This window comes from Mastacembelus armatus, chromosome 8 (assembly GCF_900324485.2).
Source record: "Mastacembelus armatus chromosome 8, fMasArm1.2, whole genome shotgun sequence".
Classification (NCBI taxonomy): domain Eukaryota; kingdom Metazoa; phylum Chordata; class Actinopteri; order Synbranchiformes; family Mastacembelidae; genus Mastacembelus; species Mastacembelus armatus.
Genome location: NC_046640.1, coordinates 3,745,705 through 3,767,473, shown reverse-complemented (window position 1 = coordinate 3,767,473; position 21,769 = coordinate 3,745,705). Strand labels below are relative to the sequence as shown.

Below are 21,769 nucleotides of genomic sequence, written 5' to 3'. Positions count from 1 at the left end.
AACCTTGGTCAGATCTGTGCCTTGCCACAAGTCTGTCTCTGAGCTCCTTGGGCAGTTCCTTCGACCTCATGATTCTCATTTGCTCTGACATGCACTGTGAGCTGTAAGGTCTTATATAGACAGGTGTGTGCCTTTCCTAATCAAGTCCAATCAGTTTAATTAAACACAGCTGGACTCCAATGAAGGAGCAGAGCCATCTCAAGGAGGATCAGAAGAAATGGACAGCATGTGAGTTAAATATGAGTGTCACTCTGCAAAGGGTCTGAATACTTATGACCATGTGATATTTTAGTTTTTCTTTTTTAATAAATTTGCAAAAATTTCTACATTTCTGTTTTTTTCTGTCAAGATGGGGTGCTGAGTGTACATTAATGAGAAATAAAATGAACTTTTTTGATTTTGGCAAATGGCTGCAATGACACAAAGAGTGAAAAATTTAAAGGGGTCTGAATACTTTCCGTACCCACTGTATGTGACCATGGACCTAACTCATGATCTTCTTTTCACAGGGGCCACAGTATCAAGCGTTTCACGCAGTGAGGTTACAGCGCTGTCAACAACATGATCAATTTGGTAGGGAGTAGGATTGAGGCAGCTGCCCTCCACTGTGTTGGTACTTGGCATAGATGTAAATAAAGATGGAATCATTTTCTTAAATTTATTAACAGCATTGTCAAATAAACATCCTCTGAAGTGGAATTTTCTTCCAAACGCTTCATGATCCATCATTTTAAATTCAAAAGTTATTAAAGAATGATCTGACAAAACAGGATTTGGGGGGAAAACTATTAGATGTTCAATTTTGATGCCAAAGGTCAGAACAAGATCAATGGTGTGATTGAAACAGTGGGTGGGTTTATTAACATTTTGTGAAACCAATTGAATCTAATATTGAATTAAATGCAATGCTGAGGCTGTTATTTTCAACATCTACATGAATGTTAAAATCTCCCACTATAATAACTTTATCTGAACTAAGCACTAAATCAGACAGGAAGACTGGAAATTCAGTTAAAAACTCTGAGTAAGGGACAGGTGGACAGTACACAATGACAAGTAGAACTGGTTTTTGTGTTTTCCAGTTTGGATGCGAGAGACTAAGAGTGAGGCTCTCAAATGAGTTATAACTGTTCTGAGGATGAAAGTTTAATAATAAGTTTGAGTGGAAGAGTGCAGCTACTCCTCCACCTCGACCTGTGCTTCGAGGAACATGATAATTTTTATGACTGAGGGGGGTTGATTCATTCACACTAACATATTCATCCTGCTGTAGCCAGGTTTCAGTAAGACAGAGTAAGTCAATTGGTGATCAGTTATCAAATCATTTATTAACAGAGATTTAGATGAAAGAGACCTGATATTTAATAATCCACATCTGACAGTTCTGTTTTTCTGTTCAGGAAGAGGAGTGGTCTTAATTTTTATTAGGTTGTTATGAATAACTCATCTTGTGTTAACTTCTGATTTGTATGATTTAGTTGTTCGAGGAGTAGACACAGTCTGTATGTGGTTTGGGTGGGGGGTTATGGCTCTAAGGAAACTTCAGAGAGGCGTTTTAGACTGAGTCTCTGCGTCCCGGTCCCCACTCTGGATTGGCAAACTTTAGGTTGGCTAATAAACTTGAGATTTCTAGAGATGAGAGCTGCACCATCCAAAGTGGGATGGATGCCGTCCCTCGCTACCAGACCAGGTTTTCCCCAGAAAGTGGCCCAATTGTCCATGAAGCCCACATTGTTTGCTGGACACCACCTAGACAGCCAGCGACGGGATGACGACATGCAGCTAAACATGTCATCGCTGGTCAGATTGGGGAGGTGTTCAGAGAAAACTACGGAGTCCGACATTAATTTAGCAAAGTTACACACCGACTCAACATTAATTTTAGTGACCTTCGATTGGCGTAATCGGGTGTCATTGCTGCCGACGTGAACAACAATTTTTCCATATTCACGATTAGCCTTAGCCAGCAGCTTCAAATGTGACTCGATGTCGCCCGCTCTGGCCCCAGGAATCATTTGACTATGGTCGCTGGTGTCTCTATTTTCACGTTTCTGACTATGGAATCGCGAATTATCAGAGTCGGTCTCTCAGCGGGTGTGTCGCTGAGCGGGGAAAATCTATTAGAAATGTGAATAGGCAGGGGATGAGCCATGGGCTTCTGTTTAGGGCTATGTTTCCATCGGACCGTCACCCAGGCTAATTCTCCGGGCTGCTCCGGAGCTGCCCTTGGACCGCTAACAGACCCTGAGTCTGAGCTCGGTAGCTCCACACCTGGTAACAGAACTAGGCTAGCTGGCTTTTGTTCAAAGGTGCGGAGCCGCGCTTCCAAATCAGTGATCCTCACCTCCAATGCTACCAGAACCTTGCACTTCTTATAGGTATCATTATCACTAAAGGAGGCAGAGAAATAACTAAACGTGGCACACCGAGCAGGAAAGAGAAAGAGAGGGAGAAGCCATGCCACTAGCTAGCTAAGCTAACTGGTAGGCTAACGAGTGCTAAGTCTGGAAATAGCAAGAAGTACTGGACAAAATAGAAAGGTAGTTGACTAGTACAGGACTATGTAGCATTTATTGACTTGTTCAGAGATTTTAGTTAGTTTTTAGGCTAAAGCTAAAGCTAGTCTGTTGCTAATCCATACGCGAGCTACACAGTACAACATGCTTGCGACAGGAAGTGAATTATCTTACCAGGAAACAGCGTCCAATGTCTCCATTCTTCTAGATCTTCTACGTTCACGAGTGGGAGTAAGCACGGCCCGGAGGCAAGTAGCATGGCAGCGGAGACTCCACTGACAAATTTGGCACGTGGACCAGTTATTATTGGGATTATGCTTCTGGAGCCACGGGAGACCTAAAACTACAGGGCAAATGAAGCACAGACATGATTTTAAAAATTATCTCTTGTCCTCTCGGTGGTTGCCCAAGAGGACAAGTGTGAGAGGGATGGTGGCCCGAGTAACTGGTAAGCAGGTGACCATGCAAAGCGTCAGCTCCAAGAGGTGAGTGAGGAATTTCCAGCTGGTGTTCCAAGAGAACACCTGTGGAACGGCTGACAACGTTAAGATGGGGGAAGCCGAATTTTTCGGAACCCGACTCACCAGTACCTCCAGGCTCACTGATGAGTCAACCCTTTTGGCCACTGAGGACAGATTTTCACTATGTGACCCAACTCACCACAGTACAAACACACCCCCCATTGGAACCACCATCACTGCTAATCAGGGCTCAGCCCAGCTCGACCCATTGCATTGGTTCCTCAGTGTCAGATGGCTGGGATGCAGGAGTCAGTGAGGGGCTAAGGAAGCACCGTTCACACGTCAACTCGGGACATTTTTTCGTGTGGGACAAAATGGCACCAGACGCACACAAGTAGGTACTGGAGCACGGGAATCTAAGGAAACAAGCAGGACAGGTAAGTAACTTTTCTTACTAAGGTAGGGTCAGGATCTGGAGAGTCGGCAACGGAGACTGGGGAGCCAGCATTGGAGACTGGAGAGCCTGCATAGGAGACAGGAGAGTCAGCATAGGAGACAGGAGAGCTGGCAGTGAGCACTGAAGAGCCGGCAACAGGGACATGGAAGCCGGCGATGGAAACTGGGGAGCCTGCAAGGGCTAGAGCTGGGCTAGATACCACTACCTAGCCTCGTGGAGGGGAAGTCGCAGGTTCTGAAACTTCTCCAGCAGGGTGCAGAAGGCGAAGAAGAGGGGGGCTAATTGATCTGCCTTAACCTTAGCTACATAGCATGGGGGGTGCAGGAGCACCTGCTCCAACTGGGAACGCGAATTGAGTGCCTCTACGTAGTTGTCGGAGGCTTGGAGAAGGTCTTGGAAGATGGAGGAACCCCAAGATAAACTCCTCCTCAGATGTCCTCCCGTCAATGTCTGCTGGGCCCTTCATGGATGGAGTATTCTGTTATGTTTTGAGGAAGAATTCCTATAAAGCCCAGGTGCGGACAACATAGTTCTTTATTCCAGGACAGGAATACAAACTCAGCTCAGGCATGGACGGGAACAGACACAGATGACTCAGGAATCTCGGAATGTTGAAAGGACACAGGACCCAGTATGAAGTCAAACATATATTCAATAATACTCCAGCAACGCAAAAAGTGAACCAGCAGGTATATATACACATGGAACCAAGGACAGAACACAGGTGAAACTAATAATAATCAAAAGCAAAGCTACCTGGCAAAAAGACCAGGCAGTGCAGGAAACCTGGAAACCAAAAAAAAAATTCCATCACAGAACTTCAAATTACCAGCCCATTACAGGTAAGGAAAAGTATTGAATTTACAATAAGAAATACATGGGGACAGTTTTGTTCAATAATAGGAAGGGAAATCCAATTAAATAAGGTTTGAACTGTTTAAAAAAATGAGTGGCAAAAGAACATTCCTGTTCTAGTTGATGAAGAGAATGTAATAATAAATAATGAAAAAAAGGCGAATTTGCTTTGGAAAATGTTTGCAAGTGTACATAGTGGAGACCATCTTGAAGATAGACATTGTCAGCGTGTTTGTTTATTTGAAATTAGTGGAGGAGAGTTTGATTGGTCTCAAAAGTATTTAACTGAAATTCCAAAGCTTGTACAAGGACCTACTTCCTGATCAGAAAATCACAGTCTGCAAGCAGTTAGCTGTAACCAACTTCACAGGAAGAAAGATGATGAACAAAGGACATACATGACATTATAAGGTTGCCAAAAATCAAATTTTATTGGTTGACTACAGGTGGGGAGGGCTTTGGTTTAGACTTTCACCTTCCCTTGTTGGTGCCCTGGGTTGGTCCCCTCAGCACGTTGCCATCCTCCTCTTCTTATCTTCTTGTGTAGAGTTGCTCCCCATCCTACAAAACATTCTGTGACACAGTACCTAGTACCTCTGCATCCCTTTACACAACCCCCCCTTATATGGTAACTCATCCTTGAGGTCTGTGATTCTCTCATCCCTAACTTCACCTTGCCTCCCCTCAGCAACAGTGTATCATATGGGGCCTGCTCTTTCTGCAGGCTGATCTTATCTGTAGTATCATGCCTACACACTGTAGAAACTATTCCTGTGACCTTTCTCTCCCTGTGACCTTTCCCTGCACAACACATATGTTAGTAATTACAAAGTTAGATGGTTAACCCAGCATCAAGTTGTTTACATTAATTTTCATGCATTTCTATGGCATTGCACAACACACATGTAAATATAGTATTTTAGTTAGTCATTCTCCTAAACTACTTATGTGGGTAAGTATATGTGTAAGCACCTGTGTGTGTGTGTGTGTGTGTGTGTGTGTGTGTGTGTGTGTGTGTGTGTGTATTGTAAGTGTATGTGTAAGTATATGTGTGGGTGTAAGTGTAGGTGTGTGTATGTGTAAGTGTATGTGTTAGAATCTCCCTTACATCTGATTGCTTCTTCACACAGTGGGGCAAGGTTTGTAACCCTTGATCCCCACAATTTAATCTTACAACTTTTTGCAACAATGTATAAACGTTTATAAGAGTAATGATATTATAAATGAAATAAGTAAATATGTAAGTTTATTTCCCAATAATTATAAGTGAAATTAGTAAGATTTATTTCCAAACAATTATAAATGAAGTTAGTAAAGTTGTAAAATTTATTTCCCCAACAACATACACAAAGGAAAAAGGAGTTCATTAAAAAAAGCTAATATGAACAGGAAAAGTGAAAGCATGGAGTCAAGTTTAGATCTAGATTTCACTATGATTGAATTAAATCGTGCTCTAGATGGAAGTTGATAGTCTGCTCCTGGACAAGATCAGATTTGCTATTTTAAAACAGTTACCAGATAAGACATTATGTATTATTCTAGAGTTATTTAACATGATTGTTGAATGAATTGAAACAACCCAATACATGGAAAAGTGCAATGATTCTACCATTTGTTGAATCAGGAAAATATCCAGCTAACGCAGGAAACTATAGACCTATAGCTTTAACCTCCCCTTTAGGTAAGTTAATGGAAAAGATGATCGTGAAAAGACTAGTATACTATTTAGAACATAAAGGAATAATAAATCCATGTCAGAGTGACTTTCATAGGGGTAGGTCTACTATAGATGCTATAGTACAAATGAGTAATGATATAGAAAAGACTCTCAATATGAAAGCAATAATGGCAGTAGTATACATAGATATTAAAAGGCATATGACTCTCTGTGGAATGAAGCATTACTAATTAAAATGAGTAAACTGCGTATAGAAGAAAAGATGTATAATTGGATAATGGACTTCCTATCACAACGAACATTTAGGGTTAAAATAGGATCATCCATATCAAATGAATTTAAAATAGAAAACGGAACACGTCAAGGAAGTGTAATCAGTCCGGTCTTGTTTAACATTATGTTAAATGATATCTTTAGGGATGTACTGTACATGTAGTAAACACTACATTATATACAGAAGACAGGGCAATATGGAAACGAGGGTGAAATGTGAATCACGTGATTAAAAATATTCAGAAAGCTCTACATATTGTTGAAAGCTGGTCATATGAATGAGGTTTCAAAATTTCAGTAACAAAAATATGCTTTATGATATTTTCACAAAAGAAAATACTGACAAATATAGATTTATTTTTATATGCAAAGCATTTAGAAAGAGTGGAAGAATTCAAATATCTAGGATTATGGCTTGATGAAAACAATACTTGGAAATCCCATATAAAGCAGATAGAAATAAAACGTAAAAAAGTATTAAATCTTATAAGAATATAGATATAATAATAAATAGTAAATAGATAGTAATTAGATAAATAAATAAATAATAGTAAATAGAATAATAAATAGTAAATAAATAGTAGTAACTAGAATATAGATATAATAATTTAAAAAAAACATGTGGTTATGACTGGGGAGTGGACATACAGTCATTATTAGATGTAAATCAAGCCCTAATAAGATCTGTTGTTGATTGAGGCTGTCTATAGGAGCTATGAGAACTTCACCAGTTCATGCTGTTAGTAGAAGCTGCAGAGTTACCACTACACCTTAGATGAGAGAAACTCTCACTAGCATACTGGGTCAGACTGAAAGAATGTGGAAATGAACATCCCACCACCAAAGTACTAGATTAATGTTGGGAATACACAAAATTTAATGATAAAGGATTTGACTGGAATAGGTAAGATAGCAGAGAAATATGCCTTAAAAGATCTAAACTATAGTCCATATGTAGTACTAAGTAATGTATACCCATACATTTTCCCAGATGTTCATGTTAATTTACAACTGCTGGAAGACAAGAAGAATTGGCTAGACAGACAGTTTTATAAATATATTACGATATATACAGATGGCTCTAAGAATCCTGATAACGGGCATAGGTATAGGTATAGGTATACACATTACAGAATTTAATATCAATCTATACAACAGACTAACAGATATCTAACAGATACCTTGCATGGCAGAGAGAATCGGTTTTGGACACTAAAGGGAGACATTACCATAGAATACTGAAATCAGTTAATGTAAGACAGATCAGAGGAACATCCTCTAGGAGCAGAGAGGAGGTGATATTCACATGGTTAAGGATTGGACATGCAGATGTAAGATCAATCTTGTATTTAGTGGGGAAAAGTCAGATGTATCTTTGCTGCTGGCATGGCACTCCGGGAGGTGTTGAACATGTTATTATGCAATGCCACAGATACAGTATAGATAGATAGATAGATAGATAGATAGATAGATGGATAGATAGATAGACGGACGGACGGACCGATGGATGGATCGATATATAGATACTTTATTCATCCCCCATGGGGGGAATTCTGACTGTCCGGCAGCTCTTATATTTACTTTAAACAAAAAATTTACTATATATAATATCAGCAGTTAATGTTAAAAAGTCTAATGGCTGTGGAGACAAAGAATCTCCTCAACTTCTCAGTTCTGCAGCACAATGAGATAAGCTTCTAAGAGGAATAGTACAGGAGGGAGGTCAGGAATGGAGCTCTAAATCATTATTGAGTCTAAGTCAAGAAACAAGGGCACTTAGAAGGGCACTAATGCATTATGTGATGGAGACAGAATTAGGAAACCACATATAGAGATATAGAGGAGGCCTCTGTTTAATTTGGAATAAATCATTTCAAAGCCATGCGTCTCTCATACTCCGCTACAGTAGGTGGCGGTATGCCCCTTCTTGCTGGTTTGCAATCCGCCAATAAATTGAAAGAACAAGAACAATAATTCTTCCGGTTTCTGCATGAAAGGTAGAAGGAGCGGCCCAGTAGAGAGACCAGTGAACAAAGGACAGTTCAGTAAGTCATTTTACGTTGTTGCTAACAGAATAATTTAAAATGTTCGTCATTGATTTTATGTAACATTGATGTAGGAGTTACTTAATATGTGCATTGTTTACCATTGGATGATTATCGGTGGATGATGGAGTGTGTTATTATCTCCACTTCTACGCACCTTAGCCTAGCTTCACCCGCTAACCTAGCTGTTAGCTAACCAAGTTGACCAGGCTGGTTCAAATGTCAGCCATTCTTTATGTCGTGTGATGTATTTGTGTGCGTGACCGCGGTTTTTGAGAATAAATTTACTTGTAAATACCATTAATTCGATATTGACTTTCATTTGGGGTCGAATTGTCTTTTGTGTTAGCATGTTTGGTAAGTAACGTTAGGCCAGGCCGGTGAAGCCTGGTTTTAAACGTAGTCAGGCATTGTTAATGGCTATCAGAGTTGGTGACAAATTTAAGTTACTGGTTCAATTCAACGGTTTTTGTCTACCAAACGACTTATGTGTAATAGTGCAGTGCTTTGTGTTGAGCTAATTCGTGTAACGTTAACTAATTCTTTTCCCTTTTATGTTTTCTTAACCAGGTTATCCAATATGACAGTAGTTGGTGCTCCTTAACGCAGTCTTGAGCTACAATGTCAAGTAAGTAAATATTCAGGTTATTGATAGAAATATCAAAAGTTCACTCCATTGGTGACGGTCATGTTCTTGTTATAGTCGAGATCACAAGTGAATAGCGACGTTTTATCTTGTTGTCATTCATAGCCCTTAGGAGCAGACGCTATTAGTGGCAACAGTCACAGGTGTTACATCCGTCTTATGAAAGATCCAGTATGATAAAGTTATGTGTTGTTTTCAGTGTTCATAGCCCTGACTTCCTTTTTCACTAATGCAGATTAGTCATATGTAGAAGTGCTAAAGCTAGTTGAAATTAATTATTGCAAATAGGCAGCTTTTCACAGTCCTGCTTTGAGACCAGTAATGTACACTATCTATAATACTTTAACTGCAATGGGAAACTAGCTTGGAGGAAATGAGTTAGTTTTCAGGTAACCTGAAATATTAAGATGTAAATCCACAACAACTCTTTCTCCAAAAGCAAAACTATTTCAAATTGTGTAAAGTAATTAACAGTTCACCTCTGACCATTTGGTGTAAATTGATGAGTAAAATTTAATTTTATCCATTTAAAATGAAATCTTCAATAGAAAGTGTTCAAAAATGGGTCTGCATATTATGTTGGTCATGACCTTGACCCCCTACTCTGTAATAGTCATTACCTATAGTTAGTGTTGCACCACATACCAGTATTAGAAAGGAATCACAATACCCATTAAAAATTAGACTGACTATTGTTTTTCAGGACCTATTTTTATTGCTGTTATTTGCTATTGATGTCTGATACTGGGCAGCACTCTGTCAGGTTCTGTCATCCTTAATTCCAGTATATATTGTTTCATATTGGTGTCAAGGCGGTTATTGATATTGAAACTGTGAAAACACTACCCATAATTATGCATTCGTACCTTTGAGGGTCATCTGTGATATGACGTTATTCAATTTACATAAGTCAAAGACATATAGAGTGTGTGTCTTTGGCATGACATAGTATGGACATACTATATATTGACACATACGTATGACACATATTTTGATAACATACTGACACTTATTTGCATTCTTCCTCCCTGGACAGAACGACCGTCTTACGCCCCTCCCCCTCCTCTTGCCCCAACCACAGTAAGTGTCCAATGTATATGTGGAGATTGTCAGTTGTCCAGGTGAAGTTATCTAGAGGTTGAGTCATGGTAACTGGGCTTCTAGTTTTTAGGTCGAAATGTTTCATTTCTCATCCGAGTAGCTTCATCAGTCTAAAAGAAAGCTGGTATGGAACCCAATAAGCTCATTAGGTGAACTATGTAAATCGAGAGTTGTTAGACCCACCTTCCTGAAGTGGTTGTGAGCCTATTGGCTTTCTCTTAGACTGTTGAAGCTACATGATGAGTAGTGAAACATTTTGACCTAAAAACTAGAAGTCCAGTTGCCATGACTCAGCCCCTAAAGTGTCCAACTTTCAGATTTAGTCTTAACAATCACAATGGCCAACAGGCTCTCTTACATTCCTTCTGGTTTCTTTTTATTTAGTTTTTCTTGCTGTCTTAATCGCTCTTTCTCAACATTTCGTATTCCTTTGATTTTTAATTTTTTTTATTATTATTTATTTTTTTCTGTTTTAATACAGAGGTTCCCACATCTCTTGTTCAGCTCTTCATTATCACTCTCGCTTCTGCTTTTTCCTGTCATGCCACCATTTTTTTTTTTAAGGTTTTGTGCACAAGGATTTAGTTTGGTGCTGGCAAAAAAGTTTCCTCAAAATCTGGTTTAAAATCCTAGACATCAAATTTTCTAACTTTTGTTAGTAGGCATCTGTGTACAGTACTAGAATCAATATGATTCATTTTGATGATTTTTATTATGCTGTGTTGAGTAACAGTACACAACACTGTGTGAAGTTAAGTCAGTAGTGATGCAAAAAAATGCGACTTGTAAATTGGGTTTGTGGCGAGATCCTAATGTACATGTAACATTCACACTCATTCTGAATGTCGGCACTTATTTGTTTATCCCTCTTCCTCCTGTTGTATGTGAGCCATTTCTCATTCGTGTTTTGTCTCATTTGTCTTCATCAGCAAATGCCTTCCACCCCAGGGTTTGTGGGCTACAATCCTTACAGCCATCTGGCGTACAACAACCTCCGGCTGGGAGGGAGCTCCGGAGGGTCCAGCAGGGTAATGAATTAATGGAGGGATTTGAAAAAAGAAAACATATAAAGGGGATGGGTTCTGGATAAGAGGGAGGGTAGTAAGAAAATATATTGCCCTAAATCGGTGCCACAGCTTTGAGGGGAAAATGGAATGACAGGAATGTGAAAAAGGCTTAGAACATGGAGATAAAGTCAGGGGCTGTTGGAATGATGATGAAAAATGTTATAGTAAAAATTGTTTTTATATGAAAGATTGAAAGATGGAGTGTTTTTATGGATGTTGGAAATGCACAGAATTGTCATTTGGTAAAATCATAGTCAAGAGTAACGTAATGCAGACAATCTGTGAAATAGAGTAAGACATGGGCTTGTAGTAATACATGACAGAAAATGTGGTAGGGGTATAATGATTCTGAAAGGTAAACGAAAAAAGGAGGTGGTATCGGAATATAGATTATTTGCTGCATAAACTTGTGTGATTTGTTGTCTACAGTTTCATGTTAGCAGCTCTCTTACCAGGCTCACAGTTTCTTTTTCCATAATTTCCCCAGTCTTACAGTAAACGTCAGTTAAGTAGGATTCAGTGCATGATGTTAGCAGCTCTGTTGTACTTCGGCTGATTGCAACTATTAGTTAATTTTACTAGTTGACAACAAATTTTTGTGTGACCCAAACCACACAGTCCGCATTACTTATTGAGTTAACTTATAACTAGATATATAATTAACTTATAACTAGATATATAATATAGATATATATCTATAATAACTAGATATTTACATATTAAGCCTTTTCCAGCATGGGAACTTATTGGCCCATAACAAAACTTATATTCTTGGATTCTGCTTTTTTCTGCTTTAGAAATTGCAGAAACTAAATGTCAACATCCCTCATGAGATATCAGAATGTACAACGTAAATCCTCAGAGCTCTTTGATGTATTTCCGGGATGTACATTCTGTGTAAAAACATTGATGAAGATATTTGCATTGTTTCACAGAAACCACTCTATCAAAGTATTTAGTGTATTATTTAGTGTATTTAGTACATTATTAAAGTGCTTTTAAGTTTGTCACATCAGGGGCACACTGGTGCTCTAGGGGTTAGAGCTCATTTAGCCACACAAAGTATTTTGCGACATCAGTTAAGACACCGTTATACACTAGATTTGTTTTTTTTTTTGTGGTTATTTTTCTCTCAACACAGTTGAATGGATCATTCAGCACAGATGCTTTAAGCACAAATACCTTCTGTCATTAATATTTATTGGATTCTCTTTTGCATCTTAGATTTTGATTCAAGAATGGGTTATGTTTTTTGGGGGCAATGTATTTACAATATTTACATGCCACATTATACTACTACTTTATTTTGGAGGGATTTTGCAGGGAAATATTGTACTTTTACATCACTACTGTTTTTAAAATGTGGACCTGTCTTTTGATTTAGAAGCTGGGAAGAATTTTTTTTTTTTTTTTTTTTTTTTTTTTTTTTTAAGCTTTTAGTTAAAATGCCTAGTCCTCAAGTTACTTGGTAAGTGGTGGCAATGCAAACATGAACATACTTAATGAATTTCCAGATACCTGATGTAGTTTCCGATGTTTTGACCACTATACCCACATGCCTGTAGCAATGCAGCTATTGGTTGCTAAATGAATTTACATCCATAATTGTGTGTAAATGCATTTAATCCAGTTCAGGATCATTTCCATGTAATGTATTGTCCTGCTTACATGTGCACCTCTTATTTTACCTTTTACATAAGCTTCACCATCATGAGACCATAAACAGCTGATGTTTTATGATGTTTTGATTTGCAATTGTCTAATCTTCGATAATACTTCCATATCCTCATATAGACTTTTCTCCCCTTCTTTGTTCCCCTTACTTCAACAGAACTCTTCAGGCATCACTGTCCCAAAGCCACCCAAACCTCCAGACAAGCCACTGATGCCTTACATGCGGTACAGCCGGAAGGTAAGCAGGAAGGTAAGACACCCATCCACGGTGTCTGCTTTTACTGCTTGTCCTTCCAACCCCCTGAAAGGTTGCAGGGGTTTGAGGGTGGGAAACAGCCAAGCTATGACGCCTTCACCTCCACCTCAGCTAGTGGAGTCTCTCAGCTGTTACCCTGTTTGCTTATAGTAACCTCCTCTGCTTATGATGCTAAAGAGCAGTTATAGTATATCCCTGTTTCATTATGTTGTCTGCTCATGCTTTTTCTTTTCCTCCCTTAACCCCTTCCTGCTTCCCAAATTCTAAACATGAAAAATTTAGCATGCAATGATATAAAAAACATCTGCACTGATGTGAAACTGGTGGTTTGATAGAATATTGTGTAGAAATTTTTCATTTCATTCCACCATTATTGTAATACTGCATGCTTTACATTTTTTTAACCCTTAGGAGTCTACCAGCATGATCAAATCACGTGATTGCTGTTTCTGTTTGGTTGACAATAGAAGATACAGTAAAAACAAAAAAAACAACTTTTCTTTGCATTGCTCCCTTTATTTGCTTTCTTATCTTGCAGTGATTTCATTTTGCAATTAACTGCATTTGCCTGGTAGTGACCAAATGTTATTTCTCTCTGTGTTTGTGTATGTGTGTTTACACATGTAAGGTATGGGACCAAGTGAAGGCATCCAACCCGGACCTGAAGCTGTGGGAGATTGGAAAGATTATTGGAGGGATGTGGAGGGACCTGACTGATGAGGAGAAACAGGATTACCTGAATGAGTATGAGGCTGAGAAGGTGAGCTGGCAGAAGGGTTCAGGTGCATGTAATACTTCAGAAATGAATTAGAGAAAGTGGGCTTTTGTTTTCAGTTCCAGGATCAGTCACTTTTACAAACTTTAAAGTTACATTGTGTGATATTTTGAGGGCTCTATTAGCTGAAATATATAATATATTAAATATAGTATTCATTAGTGTGTAACCTACCAACCATTGCATTTCTTAGTTTTTAAGAACGAGCCTTTTAAATCTACATAGAGAGCTGGTCTCTAGTAATTTTTCTACAGTAGACTAGAACGGACAAACCAAACACTGGCTCTAGACAGGGAATCCCATTTTCACATGATCGCTCATGGCCATCGTACCCTCCATCACACATGGAACTAGAGTAGGGGGTACAAGGGTCACATTAATCTGCAGCAGTTTACATTTGTCCCTTTTACATTTTACAGATTTAGCACTAGTCAGCTGGACCCGACTGGGTTTAGGTTGTTTTACATTACAATTGAGTCCCACCTCAGCTTGGGCGGGGCCATCATAACTCAGCAGTGTGAAACTGAACCTCCTGCTCATAGGACCACAGTGTTGTTTAGTGTGTAGCGTTACCCATTTGCCTCACTTAAACACTCTAAAAATGCGAAGACAAACGGTTCCTGTTGCTGGTTTTTAAAAATGCCAGGTTTTTGTTTCGTGGTCAGACAAGGGCGTACTAAACAAGTACCTGTTACCAGGTACTATCCCCTAAGGAATAACCCAAAAAGCTGAGCCGAGTGCTACTGGAAATGCCCAAATTGTGAGAAGTTAATAGTTCTGGTTCGATAGTAGTCTGTTAGTTTGTTACCCAAGAACTATATTTATTAATCCTGCCTCTTTTAAGATCTGTCTTGTAACGATGACATACATATTGTGTGTTCATCCCCAGTCTGAATAATCTCTATATATACTTTGACACTGACTGTGGTCTTGCGTTAAATGCTGTGGTGAATCAGAGTAAAAGTTAGTTGTCCACCAATTAATTGGGTAGATTTTTGCCAATTTTAACATAATCGTAATCACCCAATGAGCTAATTAATCCGGTTACAAGCAAGTGCACCCTGAACCTAGTGTTCTTCTTGTGGGACCTGTGTTACGCTGACACTTGTCAATTTTCAACTTTCTATCAGACCTCAGAGGATGTGGACAAGTGGAAGTTAACTAACTTTTGGAAGAGTGAAAAAAAAAATGTCATGGGAGGAAATAGCATAGCTTCATATCTTATTTTTCAAAGCTATATATATTTAAGGTGATATGAAATGTTACTTTAAGGAGGGTCAATTTTAGACCCTTTTTAGAGGTGCTCAGGCCCACCTAAATTTCATCTCAGCAACCCAAAAAAATAGTGATTAACCATTAGGTCTATTGTTTAACTTTAGATTTTGCAAACATCTCTTATAATCCACCAGACATGTAAAAGCAACATAGAAGTGCGTAGTAGAACTGTGAACATAGTGTTATTATTATAACTTAGAAAGTGTGTGGCTAGAAAGCATGCAGTTCCATGGTGTCTGTACAGTCACACCATGTTAGCTGACTTAGCTGATGCACATGCAGTATTATAAAGTATTGCAATTATACCTCTTCATTAACAAAGGAAAATTCATTTTTGTTTACATTAAATGTAACATTAAATTCAGACCACAGGACTAATTTGCATACATCAGCATGACCACATGGTTAATTATCAATCCACCTCATACTGCTTTATAATCAAATTACAAATGTTTGCTATGCAGTTGCACAAAAACAATTATTTACAGTACATTTATAGAATGTGAATTGAACCATTGTGCAAATCCTCACTAACTGGAGCTCTATTCTTCCATAGGTGACCTATGTGTTTTTACAGTGGCTGTCCACAGTAGGACTGCTACTCATTTTCTCAGTAGTGCTTTTTCTATAACTTTTCTAATAAATGTAGAACCAAGTGCTATGATGACCCGCCCACATTGAGGTGGTACTCAATTGTAATGCAAAATTACCAAAACTGGAGTGGAGTAGAGCCGAGTACTGCTAAAACTGTATAATGGAAAAGTGGCATATGGCAAATGTAGTTTCTACAAGAGGAGAAACCAGGGAGTGTAGTTTATCAATCAACAAAATTGTCAACTTGCTTAGTATATTATTTGCTTTTTCTGTCTGCCTCCCTAGATTGAGTATAATGACTCTTTGAAGGCGTATCACAACTCACCAGCCTATCTGGCCTATGTCAACGCCAAGAACCGGGCTGAGGCTGCAATGGAGGAGGAGAGCCGGCAGAGACAGAGTCGTATGGACAAAGGAGAGCCCTACATGAGCATTCAGCCTGCTGAAGACCCAGATGGCAAGTTTTACATGTCTACCTTTTAAGATATCACTGGCTTGAATAGAAGTAAAAGTCTGTGTATTGACCATGAGAAAATGGGAAAGCAATTCTTTTCCTGGTCATATAAATTGATTTTGGTTTTAACTTTATACTGAGCATGTGTGAAACTAACCGTTAACCTTATTCCCCCCCGTCCAGACTATGATGATGGGTTTTCAGTAAAGCATACAGCAGCTGCTCGCTTCCAAAGGAACCACCGGCTCATCAGTGACATCCTCAGTGAGATTGTAGTGCCTGATGTCCGCTCAGTGGTCACCACAGCCCGCATGCAGGTCCTCAAGAGGCAGGTTCAGTCTCTTATGGTGCATCAGGTAGGCTGAAAGGACAGGTTTTCTGAAAAGCCTGTTACTGTTAAAGAATGATATTGTCCTGTCATGTACACAGAACAAATGTCAGTTACTAATAACCTTTACAGACATACATGCGTCTGTGTTTCAGAGGAAGTTGGAGGCAGAACTTCTGCAGATTGAGGATCGGCATCAGGACAAGAAGAGACGATTCCTGGAGACCACTGACTCATTCAACACTGAACTCAAGCGGGTACAGCAGGACTTATTCATCAAGAAATTGAAGCTGAACATGTAGTGTGGATAAGGGTTCATTCCAATTCACAAAACATCCATATAGAATTACGAGCAACCACTGAGGTTTTTTGTAGAACGTTCCCTAAAAGACAAGGATATTTTCACCTGTTTTTATTTACATACAGTAATGAAGTATTAGTGAGCAACTGAAAGCTCTTGTCCAAAAGTAGAATGTTGAAGCCAGTGTTTCCTGTGTCCAGCTTTGCAGTCAGAAGGTTGAGGTGGACATGGAGAAGTTAGCAGCAGAGATGGCTGCTGCTGAAGAGGCTGCAAGGCGCCGGGTGGAGGAGAGGGAGCGAGAGGCAGCTGAGCAGGCAGAGAAAGCTGTTGAGCAGGCTCAGCAACAGAATGAAGCTGCTGAAAACAAAGCTGCAGAACAGAGCAGTGATAATGCTAGCAGCACGCCCACCTCAGGGACCAAAGACGAGGAAAAGCCGACACCAATGGAGACAGGTACTCGCCTCTTTTCAACAGGTTTTTGGTAGCTCTCTCTCGAAGGCTTCTGGGAGCTGGTCTGTGTTCTCCTTTTGCCACTTCCTTTTTTTTTTTCATCATCAAGCCAGTAACTGAGCTATGTTGTTATGTATTGGAGATTCTTTGTTGTACATTTGATACCCTCCCCTCCATGACTTCCTTCCAAGTTCCCATGGGAGTGCTGAGTTTAGCAAACACTCTTTTATCTGCCACTGTGTGTGCTTCAGCAGTCAATATTCATCCATCCATCCATCCATCCATCATCTATACCTGCTTATTCCTAACCAGGGTCACAGGGATCTGCTGGAGCCTATCCAAGCTCTCTGTGGATGAAATGCAGGGGAGGGGTACACCTTGGACAGGTCACCAGTCCATCACAGGGCTCAATATTATCAGTTCCAATTAATTTATTTTTAATCATTCATGAGATCTGAGTGGCAGAGCCTCCTGTTGACCTGTCTCTGAGCACACCTTGTCAAGGGACAGTTGAAATTGCACTGTTTTAGCAAAAAGCTTGCATCTCTCAAATCATCAAGAACCTTAGTTAGAATATAGCCAGCAATAAAATTAATTTGATCAGAGGTTATATTTCACTTCAATCTCTTATTCTTTCCCCAGATGAAACGCCTACAGAGCTCTTGTCTGACCCTCAGCCTGTTCTGCCTCCTGCATCCGAGCACCCCTCTTCTGCCTCTGATAAAACAATCCCGAGCCCTGAGGCCCCCAGAGAGAGCAGCACCCCCAGCAGCAGTGCCCCCAGCGATGAAGGAAGCAACAGTAGCATGCCTCCGCCACCTTCAGACATCAACCCTGGAGCAGCAGCCACAGATCCCCCAGTGGCCCAGGAAACCAACCTTGGTGTGGCTAACCCTAACATGGCCACCACGCCAATTGCCTCTGCCTCAGAAGAACCAGCCCCACGACCACTACTGCCCCCCAGCCAGAGCAGTCAACAGTATGATATGTAATAGTTTGTGAGAAACACTGTGGTAGTTGTAGAAGTCCTCCCTGTGCTGCAGCTCTCTTGTAGTCCTGTTCACATGTAGAACTGGGACTTGGTGGCCACCTTAGCACAGTTAAGTTTAGGATTGGAAATAATTGTCAAGGGTCTGTTAATTAAGGTCAAGAAATGGCAGATATTTCATTCAAGAGTTCATGCAAGGTTTCATCCAGTTGCATATAGCTGGACCAAACAAAACCCCAGGGGGAAATTAGAATGTTTGGTGATATGGGAATAATTTGTGTATGCTTCCTTTAAATTTACTCAGCATGCTTTGATGGTAGAAGTAAAATGACAACAGTGATTACAAAATTTGACCTGACTGGGTTTGTGCTCCAGGAATTGAAACAAGCCATTCCTCTTTTCTAATCATGCCAATTTCTTAGTCTGAAATAACCATATATGGACTTAAAACAGGACACTGTGGGGCTGGAAAATGGCAGATGCTGAGCAGGAACAATCAGGGTATCAGGTCCCACCAGCCAGTGAGGTAGGCTGGTATCAAGCTTATCACTTAATGTCACTGTTAATGTGCTCCTGTTGACCATAACTGTCCATGATCCACCTGATAATCCTGATACTTTTTCAGTTGGCAGGGTCCATATTCACAATTTTTTTTTTTTTTTTTTTTTTTTTCCTCCAAATGACCAACAATCCAAAACCCAAAGATAGTTTAGATTCATATGCCAGAGAAAAGTAACGGATGCTCACATTTGAAGGGATTGAACTAGAGAAAATTTGAGATTCTCTTGTTTCTACTTGGAAAACAATTGAGCCGATATCAGTGATTAAACTGTTGGTGATTATTTTCCTCTTGTTAATAACCATTTCAGCTATAATGAGTGTCCTACTGTGAGAGGGGCACTCCAGTCAGAGCAATGTATGCATTGATCAGTACTGCTAATGTAGTTGTCTATGACATGAACTAAAGGTTTAATGGATTTCAATCAGTTGTAGTGGGACCATTTTTTTCTTATACATGCACAATTCAAATGCAGAACCTCAAATAACCTCCACTGTGTAGAGCCGGTACTGATGACTGTTATGTGCAAGCACATACATGTACCTGTCTATTACTCAGCCTTTATGTATAAACATTCAAATCAGCTCCCCCTCAGAGTATTGTAGTCTTATCAGTTTGTGATTTACCTGAATACTGCTGTTACTTTGTGTTTTTAGAGATCTAGTGGAAGTTTTTAGATGAGTATAATCAAATTCTGCCTTCATATTAAACTTGTGCTCGTTTCAGTTTGGCTGGGGAGGACACATATTTTGGTAGTGCAGATAATTGTTTCCAAGTCTGATGTTGGAGAAGAGGGAACCACCTTTTAATAATTTGTGCACTCACATTCTGCATGCTGAACTAAATACTAACCCTAATCCTGCAAGTTATTTAAACAATTCTTGAAAAAGCTGATGCTGAGGAAAACTGTTGATTAGAATAAAAGTGTAAGATAACTGAAAAAAAGATGAAATGATTGGCATGCCTCCAGGGTGTTTTTAAGCTATGAAAGATAAAATGACTTACGAGTATAAGAATAATGTTTATTGTTCCCCTTGTATTCATCTGTTTTTCAATAGAAAGAGCTAACATGCAATATTAGCATTTCATATGTATGAGCTTATCTACCACTAGAGGCTATTTTTAAAAGATCATTTTTGTCATTTACACTGTATGTTGCTGTTAACACCACACACGTTTAAATTCACATACTACCCTCAAATGTAACCTTATGCATTTAAAGGACTTGTTTTCTTACTTGAATTTGGTCTTAGTAATATGCTTCTTTTTTTTTTTTTTTTTTTGTACTGTTTGAACTTAGTTGTCTAAATAAAGATGAATTCTTTGTGTGGCTGTGTTGAAATTTTCTGCAATACCAGCAGGTAGTACTAGTAATTGTCTAGTATTTTCCCTTCCTTCTGAGATCTGAAATAGGAATATAGTGAATTTTAACTGACTTCTAAAACTGAAATTAACATTGCCATTGTGTATGACTGTACAGTGGGTACGGAAAGTATTCAGACCCCTTTAAATTTTTCACTCTTTGTGTCATTGCAGCCATTTGCCTCCACCAGTCGGGGCTTTATGGCAGAGGGGCCCGACGGAAGCCTCTTCTCAGTGCAAGACACATGAAAGCCCGCATAGAGTTTGCCCAAAAACACATGAAGGACTCCCAGACCATGAGAAATAAGATTCTCTGGTCTGATGAGACCAAGATTGAACTTTTTGGCGTTAATTCTAAGCGGTATGTGTGGAGAAAACCAGGCACTGCTCATCACCTGCCCAATACAATCCCTACAGTGAAACATGGTGGTGGGAGCATCATGTTGTGGGGGTGTTTTTCAGCTGCAGGGACAGGACGACTGGTTGCAACTGAAGGAAAGATGAATGAACTGGAGAGGATCTGCAAGGAAGAATGGCAGAGGATCCCCAAATCCAGGTGTGAAAAACTTGTTGCATCATTCCCAAGAAGACTCATGGCTGTACTAGCTCAAAAGGATGCTTCTACTCAATACTGAGCACAGGGTCTGAATACTTATGACCATGTGATATTTCAGTTTTTCTTTTTTAATAAATTTGCAAAAATTTCTACATTTCTGTTTTTTTCTGTCAAGATGGGGTGCTGAGTGTACATTAATGAGAAATAAAATGAACTTTTTTGATTTTGGCAAATGGCTGCAATGACACAAAGAGTGAAAAATTTAAAGGGGTCTGAATATTTTCCGTACCCACTGTATGTCTATATATAGTGCAATCAGTAAGTATTCAAACCCCCTTTTTTTTCAATTTTGTTATGTCGCAGCCTGATACAATAGTTTTAACTTTTTTCCTCCATCTACACTCAGTACCACATGACAGTTTTTAGAAATGTCTAAATTTATTAAAAAGGAAAAACAAGTATATTTAAATAAATATTTAGACCTTTTACTTTCCAGCCACTGGAATTACTTTAAGTGAATTAAGTGAATTACTTTTTGGGTAACAAGCTTTGCACACCTGGATTGGGGAATTTTCTGACATTCTTTGCAAATCCTTTTAAGCTCAGTCAGGTTGGTTGGTTGGTGGCATTTTCAGGTCTCTCCAGAGTTGTTTGACAAGGTTCAAGTTAGGGCTCACTGTAACAGTCACAAAGATGTCACTAAGCCACTCCTGTGTTGTCTTGACTGTGTGCGTAGGAGCGTTGTCATGTTGCAAGGTTGAACGTTCAGCCAAGTCTGAGGTCCTGAGTGCTAGGGAACAGGTTTTCATTGAGGCTATCTCAGTACTTTGGTCCATTCAGCTTTCCCTCAACCCTGACCAGTCTCCCAGTTCCTGCTGCTGAAAAACACCCCCACCTGATGCTGCCACCACCATGCTTCACTTTTGGGATGGTACTGGGCAGCTGACGAGTGGTGTCTTCTTTCCTCCAGACATGATGTTTAGAATTGAGGCCAAAAAGTTCAATCTTCATCAGATGAGAGAATCTTGTTCCTAACAGTTTGAGAGTCTTTCAGGTGCTTTTTTTGCAAACTCCAAGCAGGCTTTGATGTGTTTTGCA

At 39.5% G+C, this 21,769-nt stretch overlaps 1 protein-coding gene across 2 annotated transcripts; it reads left to right on the top strand.

Annotated features, from left to right (window-relative positions):
- Positions 1-8,209: 8,209 nt before the first annotated feature.
- LOC113140890 (SWI/SNF-related matrix-associated actin-dependent regulator of chromatin subfamily E member 1-like) lies at positions 8,210-19,968 on the top strand. Of its 2 annotated transcripts, none has more exons than XM_026324991.1 (11): positions 8,210-8,285; positions 8,856-8,913; positions 9,968-10,011; positions 10,962-11,060; positions 12,931-13,023; positions 13,658-13,789; positions 15,959-16,130; positions 16,311-16,483; positions 16,611-16,712; positions 16,957-17,209; positions 17,849-19,968. In XM_026324991.1, the coding sequence occupies exons 2-11, from the start codon at positions 8,907-8,909 to the stop codon at positions 18,196-18,198; spliced, it is 1,425 nt and encodes a 474-aa protein (XP_026180776.1). In that variant the 5' UTR covers positions 8,210-8,285; positions 8,856-8,906; the 3' UTR covers positions 18,199-19,968. The 2 variants fall into 2 exon arrangements, with proteins under 2 accessions (XP_026180776.1, XP_026180777.1); XM_026324992.1 differs by having other exon boundaries at positions 12,931-13,011; positions 17,849-19,967.
- The last annotated feature ends 1,801 nt before the right edge of the window (positions 19,969-21,769 follow it).